This window comes from Pelodiscus sinensis, chromosome 10 (assembly GCF_049634645.1).
Source record: "Pelodiscus sinensis isolate JC-2024 chromosome 10, ASM4963464v1, whole genome shotgun sequence".
In the NCBI taxonomy this organism is placed as follows: domain Eukaryota; kingdom Metazoa; phylum Chordata; order Testudines; family Trionychidae; genus Pelodiscus; species Pelodiscus sinensis.
The window spans coordinates 49333063-49345104 of NC_134720.1; the positions used below are offsets into that span (position 1 = coordinate 49333063).

At 62.6% G+C, this 12042-nt stretch overlaps 1 protein-coding gene across 1 annotated transcript; it reads right to left on the bottom strand.

Moving 5' to 3' along the window:
* Positions 1-5147: 5147 nt before the first annotated feature.
* Positions 5148-7832, bottom strand: LOC142830813 (phospholipid scramblase 2-like). Its single transcript, XM_075938144.1, has 4 exons — positions 7731-7832; positions 6715-6814; positions 6101-6159; positions 5148-5276 (listed from the first exon to the last, which is right to left on the bottom strand). Exons 1-4 carry the CDS (start codon positions 7785-7787, stop codon positions 5250-5252), a joined length of 243 nt encoding a protein of 80 aa, XP_075794259.1. The 5' UTR covers positions 7788-7832; the 3' UTR covers positions 5148-5249.
* Positions 7833-12042: the final 4210 nt, after the last annotated feature.

The following is a 12042-nucleotide window of genomic DNA, read 5'->3' on the forward strand; positions in this document are numbered from 1 at the left end:
AGGGTGGCTGGATTGGCACGGAACAGTCGGCATGAAAATCCCCAGCTGCCCGCTCTCTATAAGCGGGGCGGGATGGGCTAGCCCCTCTCTCTGGAGCTGCACTTTTCAGGACACCTTGTCCCATTTCACCTCTTGCTGCTTGTTTACCCACTATCGGTTGCTAGGGCCTCTCTTAAACAATGAATCCAGTCCAGAGGCAGCTTGTTTTGCCTGATACAGCCAGGTAGCATTCCAGAGCGGCAGCACTTAAAATGCTCCTTTTTCAATACTACTCTGTCCTGCTGTTTTTGTAAGGGGGATTTATTCTCCGTCATAATTACACTCTGGCAATATAAGCTCGTCTGAGCTACTCTCTGCAGGCTCCTTTGAGCCGTGTTGCGTTGAGCGTTTTTGCAGATGACAGTGCTTAAGGTTTTAGTCCTGTTCTTAGTCCCAGCTGTGCACAGAGTCCAGCATTGCTATTTTATGTGTTTTCAGGCTTTTCCCCTCGGACGCACGCTGCGGAAGGCTGTCCCCAGGAGCAGGCTTACTGTAAGCTCTGCTGGGGGAGCAGCCGCTCGGCTTAAATGCTGTTTAAAGTGAGCCGCCTGGTTGAACGGCCAGGGGGTTGGATGGCTGTGTGTCTCCTTCCCCGGCTCCTTTGTGTTTCAGTTCAAAGATCTCTCCAAACCTCCGTCCCCTCTGCTCTGATCATCAGGAGGTGGCGATTAGTTTGCTGGGGGGGGGGGGACTTTTCCTACGAAAACTGATCGAGGAAGCTCCGAATGAAGGCAGTTCTGGGGAGAGGGCAGGGGCGTTACGGAGACGTGTCCGTCATGGTGGCTGGTGAGACGCGTGTTTCGACTGGGCTGTTCCTTTGTAGCCTGTTTTGCTGCACTAATAAAAACCTGCAAGACTAAACGCGTGGCCTGTTGGGACTCTCCTCCCTTAGAGTAGAAAAGGCCCCTCCCGGGCCAGCTTTCAAATCCCCTCCTAGCAAAAGACACAAGAAGCCTCTGCTGCCTTTTCAGCACCACTAAGGGCCGGGAGCGGGGCGGGGAGCTGCTCTGCCCTCGTGTCTCTGCTGTTTCACAAAACAGCGTCGTCCTTGCCTGGGGGAAAAGCCCCTTGTGCCTCCTGCGAGCCAACCTGCTCCCCCTACTCCTGTGCCTCGTTCAAGTGTTTGTCAATTCCACCCCCGTGCTGCAGAAGGAGAGGCAGGGCTGTTCTTACAAATTATGGCCCTATGCAATTGATGCCCCCCCCCCCGATTCTGCTGGGGTCCAGGTACATCCCTCCCCCCATAGCTCTTACTAGGTTCTTCCCTTTCCACCAACCCTCCCAGCATGAATCTGCAGAGGGCCTGGGGCTTCTTTCCCCCATGCAGCTCCAGTCTGGGGATTCCCTCCTCCCACCCCACCTCAGGGGTGTGTCTGCGGCTGGAGCAGAGCTGAAGGGGCCGAGGGCACCTCTCTGCCCCCAGTCTGGCAGCAGGGAGCCCTCATTAGCCTGCTCCTGCTGACCGCAAGCACGTGGAGGAGGGGCCAGGGGGAAGCCCTGCAGCAGCCGTGAACATACAAGCACACCTGGTTGTGTAAGGGCACCCAAAAATGTGGGGTGCCCCAAATTTTCAGGTGCACCATACAGCCACGTATTTTGTGTATGCCTTGGGGGGGCCTTGAGGACAGGCCCAGGCAGGACTTGCTCCTGCAGTCCCAGAGCTGGCCAACGTCTCTGCATCATCTTTAGCTGGAGGAGGGAGGGCCCTGCCCCCTGAAAATCAGCCCCATGGTCTCTGCTTCCTTCTGTCTCTGGCCCCACCCTCCCTTGATTTGCCGCGCATGGCGCCTGTGAGCGCTCAGTGCCTGTGAAACGCAGGCCCAAGCTCGGGCAGGCTGGGCAACCAAACCAGGGCCCGGGGGAAAGGCTGGGCAGAGTTGCTGGCAGGGCGAGGGCCCTGCTGCAGAGCTGGGGTGGTGGGATGGATTGAAAGACTCCGATGCCTCGATGAAGTTGTACCAATGCCCATTCAGGCAGGAGCTCAGTCAGCCACCTAGCGCTCCTTGCCCCCTAGGTCAGCGTACCCGATACCCTCTGAAAGCCCTGGCACTGATGCCATCCACACTGTGCCAGCCAAATGGGGGCTGGTTTGGCCCTGCAGCGTCCGTACCAGCCTCTGCGCCAGCCAACACCCCCTTATGGAAACTGTCTTCCCAAAGGCCCACGAGCACGATGGCGGCAGCGGGGCCGGTGTGAGACCATCGGAGCAGCTGTCAGAAAGCAGAGGGCACCTAAATCACCCACGGAGAGCTGCAAGCTGGGAGCCAGTGGGTCATGCGGGTTCGGTAGTCTTGGCAGGTCAAGCCCGTATAAATAGACTGCACAAGCCACATGCCTTGAAAAGGGGCCAGCTGGTACAAAACGCTGCCACATGCCTGCCCAGCAGAACAATTGGCTGGGGATGCTGCGTGCCAGGGCATTGTTCAAGCCCCTGGCTCCACAGCGAATACACCAGCCAGAACCTTCCCGAGAGCCCGGCTAGCCTAGGGAGCACGCTGCACGCGCTGGGAACCGGCACGGCTCTCGGCGCTCAGAACGAGATGGAGAACCCGCTCTTCGGACTTCACTGAGTGCGCCACAAGCCAACCCTTCCCCCAGCGCCCCATCGCGAGGATGCTCCCGCTGGAGAGAGCGTCACGGCGGCATTGCACCAATCCCAGGCGGGCGTCAGGGTGCCTCTATGACCAGGAGCAACCAGCCAGCGGCACGAGGAGCTGGTGGAGCGTCAGGTCAGGCTTTGGGAACGACGTGTCGCATGCCAGAGAGCAGCCAGCGTGCTGGGCCCCGGACAAGCCAGGCTTCCCAGCCAGCGAAGGCAGAGAGCCTGGCAACGAGGAACCCGCCATGCTGCGTTTGCTCAGTTCCTGTAGCCGACCCGAGTCTGGGAGAGAAAACGCTCAAGCACTGCGGGAGAAATGCTGGTTCTCCCACCGGTAGAAAACAGGCTTCAACCCAACCTGCTCCGAAGGGATTTGCTGTTCCTGCTGAGATGGGAGGAGGCAAGTAATACACCATCAAAGCCACATGCAGAGAAAGGGGCTCAGGATTTTGGGCACCGACACTGACCACTAGTCCTCACCACCCCCTCATGTGCAACAGTAGAATAAGCGTGATCCAGGAAGAAGTGATTCTCCATAGTTCGGGAGGGAGACCAGGAGCACCCAGATATTCCTGTTTCACAGGCCCACAAGGGCACCTGAAGCTTTACAGAGAGGCTGTGCGAGAAAAAGCCAGGTTTCTCCATTTATTACAATTACAAGAAGTCCCCTTTCCTGGAAGGCCAGCCCTGCTTACAAGAAACCCAACTGTCTGTCAGAGAGATGCCTGAGATGCCCTTTTATAGACCTGGTAACTTACCCAGAATTCCCCGTCTTAAAGGGGAAATTCATCATTTCCTCTCAGCTGACCAGAGTGAAATCTGTCTCTGGTGCAGGAGAGGTAGCAGGCAGCTGGGAGACGGGGCTCCACACAGTCACTGGTAAGGTCCTTGGGCCATCACCTTGCTGTGGTTAAGGGAACTGTAGAAAAACAGCTGGGGGGGGGGGGTTCCTTTGAAAGCACCTGGTCTTTCCAACTGCTGCTGGATGGGCCCTCTGCTCTGGGGGAGGGCAAATAGATTTGACCTGGAGATGGAGTCACTGTTGCTACAGGTCAACCCTGCATTTTCCTGGGGAGTCAGTCACCTTGCTCCAGGGATTAGGAGCCAGGACTCCTGGTTTGGCTACTGATGGCCCTGTGAATAACTGGCTACCCCCTATAAAATGGGGCTGATGCTGGTTCAGGCTTAGTTAGCTGTTTCACGTCCCTCTGAGCCACGTGGCTGCTGGTTTTAGAAGCCTGGTTAATTCCTCCCCTGCTTGTATGAAGTTCATTGAGCGGCACCCTGGTCGTCTACACCCAAGTGCTGCAGCAAGGTCTGCGCTAGAAGCTACGCACTTTGGTGAGGCCAAGAAACCGTGCCTGGGGTGGGGTTAGCTGGGCGCGGTCTGGCTAGGTGGGAACTCTGCCTTGCAAGTTAACCCTGTGGCACTTGGAAACACTCCCCATCACTTGCCCTGTGCCTCTGAGAACCAGCTGTTAGTTAGTGGGTAGACAGGCAGCCAGCAGGGTTAGTGAGCCGGTCCCTGTTTTTGTGTCACAGGAGAGCTGGCTAATTAGCTGATCTGCACCATCCCAGCAAGAGCAAGGCTCGTCTGTTACCGTGCGCACCCAGCCCAGTGTCCTGCAGCCTGGTCACGCCCGTCGCTCGCTCGTACAGCTGCGCCCGTTGGTCACTGCCGGGCCTGTGTTCAGCGGTCTGACCTCTGCGGTGGGGAGAGCCCCCAGCATTACAACCCCCCACCACCCGCAATTGTGCATGGGGCTGCTGAGCTCTGGAACCTGTATGTTTCTGGAAACAATTCCCCAGATGACTCCCGGGGTGGTTTAAACCCTCCCTCTTCCACCCGCACCGGCCCAGCCCCTATCAGCCCAAAGGGAAACTCCCTCTCCTTGGCTGAATGGGGAAACCGCCTATACCAGTCCCCGGGGCTTCCTGCGTCAGGAACCGAGCTCCCTGGCAGGGCGTTGGGAAGGATGAGTTAGGGTGCCCGCTAGGTTCCGGGGACCGAGCCTGGCGCACTCCTGCAGGTCTAAAAGCTTCGCCTTGTTCCACTCCCACAGCTTGTGTTGGGTTCGAGCCGTCCCCCCTCCTCCTGTCCTCGTGGCGCTGGGGCTGGCACGGATTCCCAGCACGGTACCGCGGAGTTCAAGGGGTGAAAAGAGCGTGTGTGGCTGCTTGGCCAGGAGCTCAGCAATAGTCCAAGTCGGGGCTGGCTTTTACAGTGACCCAGGAGGGGAAGGGTGGCCTAGTGGTTGAGCCCTAGCTTAGCACTTGGGAGACTAGGCGTCAGTTCGCTGCTCTGCCACTGACTTCCTGTGTGACTGGGGCACCTCCCTTAGCTTCCCCACTATACAATGGGGCAGGCACGTTGCACTGAGGATTGGGAGGGGTTCAGACACACTGGGGGTGGGGCGGAGCGCAGCCTACGACACAGGAAGCGTGTCAGACGCCAGGTTCCCCCGTTGCCTTGCGAAGCCCACGCCTGCGAAGCCAGGGGCTGAGCGCCATCCTGCCCCCGCAGGCAGGTCCAGGAGGCCCGGTGGAGCTGCTGGGCTGGTCCAGTGTCTCTGGTGCGGCTGGGCTCCCAGCTGGTCTCATCTGGGCCTCCTCAGCTCATCTCGAAGAACATGAAGTTCTGGGAAGCGGCAAGAAGAAGTGACAAACACGTGGGACTGCCCCAAAGCCCTGCCCCGCCCACTAATCCATGTGTCCGTGGGTTCCACCGACAGGGCTCCGCTGCCCCTGCTGGGTGGCCTGGCCACGCAATTGGGCGGGGAAGATGTAGCCTTCCAGCGGCTGCTTCTGGGGCATCGTGGTCCGTGGTGCCAGGAGAGGCAGGAAGCTGCCTTAGCCCCACCCCCCTCCCCGCACCACTGACCGGGAGCTGCCCAAGCTAAGCCCCTTCCACCCCTCCCCCAAGCTGGAGCCCCCTCCCACGCCCCAAAGCTCCATCCTCGGCCCCACCCCGGAGCTCCAGGCACGTGATGTTGGGTCGGGGCATCAATGGTTTTTTTCAGCTGGGTGAGGTGCTGAGGGGCTCGGCCCAGGCAGGAGTCGGCAGGCTCCGTGGGGCGGGGCCCGTGCACGGGGCAGCCAAGGCCAGCAGGGGAAAGGACAGCTGGCGGCGGATGTGGGGGCCAAGGAAAAGGCAAAGTGAATCCTGCCCAGTGCCCATGGCACAGACCCCCCCCAGGTAGCACCAGCCCAGGTGTGTGCCGCAGGCAGCATGGGGCTGGGGAGGCTGGCAGGGCTGGCTGTTACCGAGGGTCTAGTGTAACCAGCGAGCTGGAGCTCGGGTAAAGCGACGCGGTGCCAGGCGGGTCCGCCGAGGCCGCTTCTGCAGAGCCCTTTGCGAGGGGCAAGCTGAGCCCGGGTGCCAGGGGAGGCCTGGGAGGGGCCGTGCCCGGGTGCGAGCAGGGGGCCGGTGTGAGCGGGACGGGGCCGGCTGCCGGCACTTACCAATAGGAAGGCTGCTGCCAGCAGGAGCGCCGTGTCCTCTGCCCCCAGCTTTGCTGCAACTGCCAGAGAGGGCGGGAAGGCGCGTTGCCCACAGCTCGGCTACGGTGCCGGGGTCGCTGCCGGCGCCCCCAGCAGCCCCACGTCTCACCCCAGCGGCAGGTTGGGGGACCCCGCCCCCACACTGGACCTTCTGCTGCCCCGGGGGTGAGCATCCCGCCGGCTCCTCTCCCTGGCAAGGGCCTGGGGCATCCGAGAGGACCCCTGGTCTCCGGTGGCCTGGACACAGCAGGGCGCTGAGCACCCTCCCAGCTGCTGGCTCTGTGGGTCAGGCCATTCTCCCAGCCTTGCTGGAGCTCAGGGGCCCTGGGGGCAGATGCTGGAGGAGGGGCAGCCACTGAACCTGGAAATTAAACCTGTGCCTGGGCAATGCCTGTTGGGAGGGTGAGATGCACCAGGACCCTTCTGGAGTGACAGCAGCCGTGTGTCCTGCTGGGGGGCGCTGCGGAGAGCACGGCCAGCTCTGAACCCTGCCGCCCCCCCCTCCCCCAGCACGGCCAGCCTGCCCATCCCAGAGGCCCCGGCACTCCCTGGCCCGCTCTGCGTGCCCCACTTACTGTCCACCCCGAAGAACTCATGGTCCATGTTCCGGTCCTCGTTGAAACCCGGCCACCTCTTCCAGATCACGGCCAGGGGGCTGCCAGTGCGGGAGGTGACCTGGGCAGGGGGCAAGGACAGGTCGTCAGTGCTAAAACCGTGTTTGCGATGGCTGGCGCTGGGGACATCCCCGGTGAAGGCTTTGGGGTCGTCTCCAGACCACGCAAGAGCCTAAGTGCTGCCCTACTGGGTCAGACCATGGTCCATCTTGCCCTGGGTCCTGTCTCCATCCATGGCCAGGACCGGAGCTTGGAGGAGGGGAAGGGCGTTCTGAACAGGGTAGGTATGGAGGGATCCATCCCTGTCTTCTACTCCCGGTTTCTGGCAGTCAGAGGGGTTGTGGCTACTAGCCAGTGATGTCCCTGTCCTCCATGAACCTCTCCAGTTCTTTGTAGAACCTAGTTATGCTTTTGACCTTCACAACATCCCCTGGCAAGGAGTTCCACAAGTTAATTGTGTGTTGCGTGAAATACTTCCTTTGGTTTGTTTGAAACATGCTGCTTAGTAATTAAACTGGGTAGCTCCCTAGTGCTTGTGTTTATGGGAAGGAGAAATAACTTTCCAATGTACTTTCTCCACACTAGTCATTATTTTATGGACCTCTGTCATACTGCCCTCCCCCTCAAATCATCTCCTTTATAAACAGAATAGACCCTGCTTTTAATCTCTCCTCATCTCTGTTGCCCTTCCCTGTCCCAGTCCCGCTATATCCTGGCTGAAATGGGGCAACCAGAGCTGGAGGCAGTATTCATGGGGTGGGTGCTGGTGGATTTTACACCAGTTACTTCTCTCATGTTGCAGCCTGCCCTGGTTCGCCCCCATGGCCCTGTCTGCAGGGGAAATGAGGGCAGCTGGCAGCTTCTGGGGGGGAGGAAACATGAGAAGCCCCTCCCCCCATCCACCCCAAAACATCTGTGTTTGCCGGAGCCCCAGGGAGACGCGCTGCCCTGTTCCAACAGCCCCCCCGCCCCCCTACCTGGAACTCCTGGTTGGAGGAGCAGCGGCTGGCCATGCAGGAGCCTCGCACCCTCATGGTCCCTGTGCCGTGGGGGTCGCACACATCCCAGAGGTGGGCAAGGAGGCCCCATCTAGACACAGAACAGGCCGGGTGGTACAGTCAGGCCGCGGGCAGGGCAGAGAGCCCCGTGCCAGCCAGGGGGGCGGTGAGAGCTGGGCTGCACTGCTGGGCTCAGAGCAGGGTCCGATCCTTGGTCCATCTGCCCCCACAGACTCCACTCACTGGTGGCCATGCCCTGGAGCCTCACAGGGGGTTGCTGCCCCACCGGCCACTCGCCCACATGGGGGTCTCGGCAAGGACCAATCCCTGCCCCAGCCCTGGGGCCAGAGCCCAGGGGACCCTCACCTCTGGCGCACGCTGCCCAGGAGCTGGTCGCTGGCGGTGAACACCCGCACCTCCATCTGGCAGCAGCCCAGGCAGCTGGTGCCTGCCCGGAAGGGCCGTTGCAGCCACAGGACGTCCTGGCCTTGCGTGTCCCGGAGGCGGATGCGGCAGGCGCGGGCAGGGCCACACAGGTGCAGGCACAAGTGGCTGGTTTCTGAAGCGGGCACAGAGAACCGGGCAGACCGGGCGGCCACTGCATGTGGGAGAGACTGCCCCCCCCAGTGCTGGGGAGGGGCACGCAATGGGGGGCCTTCACCCCAGTGCTGCGGGCCCTGTGCCCTAATGCTGGGGGGAGGGCAGGCACTGGGGGCCCTGCACGCCAATGCTGGGGGGTGGGTGAATAGAGGGGGTGTGAGATGTGAGCAAGACCCTCGGCGCGGGCCCTGCTGCGGGAGGGGCTGGCAGGGGGTGGGAGATGCTACCCGATGGAGGATGGGCTCTGCCCTTTCTATGACTTCCGACACAGACTCCTCCCCCCATTTGGGAGGGCTTTGTGCCCCTCCCCACGGCAAGTGACACCGAGCGGGGGGCGAACAGGCCAGGAGGGGAGGGACCGGTTACCTTCCATAGCTACCAGCAGCCCCTTTGCCTGCGCGGTGCCCACCACGTACGTCCTCCCGGGCTGCCCCGCGGACCCTGCAACAGTCACACCAGCCGCGTCTGAGCCGCGCCCACCCTTGGCCAGGGCGGCAAACCCCGCTAGCCAGACTGGCGCCCTGGCATTTCCCACACAGGGCCGGCAGGCAGCACCCGCCTGGGAATGGGATGCTCACGGCTCCGATGCCAGGGTCTGTCTGGGAGTGGGAGAGGTTGTTCATGGCTCTTGTCCCAGGGCCTATCTGGGAACGGAAAGGGGATGTTCACAGCTCCATTTCCAGGGCATGTCTGGGAACGGGAGAGGGATGTTCACGGCTTTGTCACCAGAACCTGTCTGGGAATGGGAGGGGGATGTTCATAGCTCCATCACAAGGGCCTATCTGGGAACGGAAAGGGGATGTTCCTGGCTCCATCGCAAGGGCCCGTCTGGGAACGAGAGGGGGATGTTCCTGGCTCCATCGCAAGGGCCTGTCTGGGAACGAGAGGGGGATGTTCCTGGCTCCATCGCAAGGGCCTGTCTGGGAACGGGAGGGGGATGTTCCTGGCTCCATTTCCAGCGCACGTCTGGGAACGGGAGGGGGATGTTCCTGGCTCCATCGCAAGGGCCTGTCTGGGAACGAGAGGGGGATGTTCCTGGCTCCATCGCAAGGGCCCGTCTGGGAACGGGAGGGGGATGTTCCTGGCTCCATCGCAAGGGCCTGTCTGGGAACGAGAGGGGGATGTTCCTGGCTCCATCGCAAGGGCCTGTCTGGGAACGAGAGGGGGATGTTCCTGGCTCCATCGCAAGGGCCTGTCTGGGAACGGGAGGGGGATGTTCCTGGCTCCATCGCAAGGGCCCGTCTGGGAACGGGAGGGGGATGTTCCTGGCTCCATCGCAAGGGCCTGTCTGGGAACGAGAGGGGGATGTTCCTGGCTCCATCGCAAGGGCCCGTCTGGGAACGAGAGGGGGATGTTCCTGGCTCCATCGCAAGGGCCTGTCTGGGAACGAGAGGGGGATGTTCACAGCTTTGTTACCAGGACCTGTCTAGGAATGGGAGGGGGATGTTCCTGGCTCTATCACCGGGGCCTGTCTGGGAACGGGAGTTCAATATTCACAGCTCCAGCGCCTGGGCCCCTCTGTAAAGGGGAGGGGAATGTTCAAGGCTCCCTCGTCAGGGCCTGTCTGGGAACAGGCAGGGGATGTTCGTGGCTCCGTCACTAGGACCTGTCTGGGAACAGGAGTGGGGAGTTCACGGCTCCATCGCCAGGGCCGGTCTGGGAGCGAGAGAGGAGTTCACGGCCCTGTCGCCAGGCGTGGTCTGGGGGGTGCTCATGGCCTGTCCCTGGAGCCAGCCTGGGGATGCTGAGGGCCGCGGGGCTGAGGCAGGGCGCTGGGCCCAGCGCGCACTCGCCAGCCTGGGTTAAACGTGTACGTACCAGCACATGGATCCCTGCTCCTGGGACGGGACCCCACAAAGTGCCCTGCCCGGGGAGGGGCCGGGCATTCGGCCTTCGCCTGCGTGGAGCAGGACAGGGCCCGGGCTGTACAGCGGTGCCTGGTGCTTCCTCTCCCAAAGCAAAGCCCCCGTCCCTCCCTCCCTCTGCCCCGCTTGGCTGCTGGGGGCTCTGCCCCTCCTCTGTGCTGGGCTTGGGCCGGGGCTGGTCACTGCCTGGGCCAGGCTGATTTTGGAGCCGAGCTTAGGGGCCGCTCTGCCCCTCGGAAGCGGCCCATCTGCTCTGGGGGGGCCTGGCACTATTTGGCCCCAGGCCTGGCAGGTGCTGGCTGTGGTGATCTGGGCGCCCGGCTGACAGGCTCTAGCCCAGCCCCTGCCAGGCAGCAGCAGCTTCCGCCCCGAATGGTGGGCTGCTGTGAAGAGGAGCTGGGCTGACGGGCTCTGTCCCCATCGGCACGGAGCCCCCCCAGGTGCTGGGGTCTCCCTGGGCCGTGCCGGAGTGCCGGCTGGGGCCTCGCAAGGACCTTACCGCGTGGCGCAGCTTGGGCGGTGACGTGCAGCTGGGGGACGCCGGCCAGCGCCTGCAGCCCCGGCGGGGGAGCGTCGGCGTCCTCCCAAACCCGCTGCCAGCTCTGCTCCAGACACCCTCCGCGGGCTCGGCTGCCCTGCCAGCCCCGCTGCGGCAGAGGCGAGTCCCTGACTTCCTCTCCAGCAGCCTCCTCTTCGGCCCTCCCAGGGGCACTGGCACCAGCCCTCCGCGCCGGCTCCGGGCTCCTCCGGCTGCTCCCGAAGGCCAGCTCCTGAGCTGGGTTCGCCCGGCTTGTGCCTTCCCAGCTGGGGGGCGTCCCCCCGGCCCAGGGACCTGCAGCCTCTTCCTTCTGCCTGGAGGGCCGTGCCAGAGCCTGGATGTGCCTCTCCCGCGTCAGGTGCCCGAAGGGAGATGCCATCCCGAGGGGCGAGCGCCGAGGGCAGGCCCCGGGCTGGAGCACAGCGGAGCTCAGCGTGGGGAAGGCACCTGTTCTGCAAACTCCCCGGCCCCTCGCTCCACGCTGCAGCTGTGCCCCAGCCCCCTCGCTCAGCTCGGCCCCCGCCAGCGCCCCTCCCGTCCATTCCCCCCCTCCCGGCGTTGCCATCTCAACCGGCCGGATCTCCCCGTGGTGCGGGGACAATGGCGGGGCCGCAGCGCATAGGGCAAAGCTATGGCCTCCAGAGGTTAGCCCGGGGCAGATGGGAGCAGCCACCCGGCTGGGAGCAGGGGGCCCGTGTGGGGCAGTGGGGGAGCACATGACACCAGAGGCCAGGGGTGCCAGGCCGGGTCAGGGTGCCGCCACGCCTGGGGGGCAGGAGAAAACAAGGTCACTTGCAAATCTGAGGCAGGGTTGGCACCGAGCGACTCACCATCCCCCGTGTCCACGCTGTGACTCCTCAGCGCTCGGCTGCCCCCGCCCCACGGGACTCCTCGCCACCCGCCGAGATGTGCCCAGGAAAGGGGCAAGCTCCGAGGGTCGCTGGCCAGCCCCACCCTCTGTCCTGACTCGACCATCGCAGCTGGGCGCCAGGGCAATTCTGCCTCCGGAAACAGGACAAGGCTTTGCGAGGTTTCATGCCTGCTTGGTGCAAGTGGCCGGATGTTCTACTCCCCCCAGGCAGCACAAAGCGCAGCCTGCCCGGTGTTTGGGCCCGGTGTCACGTTACTGGATTTTAAGGGGAGCAGCCAGATCACAGCTGCACCCCTGGGGGGGGGGGTGTTTGTCCCAAACGTTGGTACGAAGGGGGCCATGTGAGGTGTCCGATGAAAGCTCATTGTCTGCTGATTCTGTATGTGCTCTTCATATACCTGTACAATGTCGGTGTGT

What these genes read in the sequence shown, in the direction of transcription:
- LOC142830813 (XM_075938144.1), bottom strand. Translation starts at nt 7,787, where the DNA reads ATGAGGGTGCGAGGCTCCTGCATGGCCAGCCGCTGCTCCTCCAACCAG. An exon ending in CCTCCAACCAGGAGTTCCAG is followed by an intron (nt 6,815 to 7,730) that starts GTAGGGGGGCGG and finishes CCCCCTGCCCAG; the next exon opens with GTCACCTCCCGCACTGGCAG. An exon ending in TGAGTTCTTCGGGGTGGACA is followed by an intron (nt 6,160 to 6,714) that starts GTAAGTGGGGCA and finishes CCTCTCTGGCAG; the next exon opens with TTGCAGCAAAGCTGGGGGCA.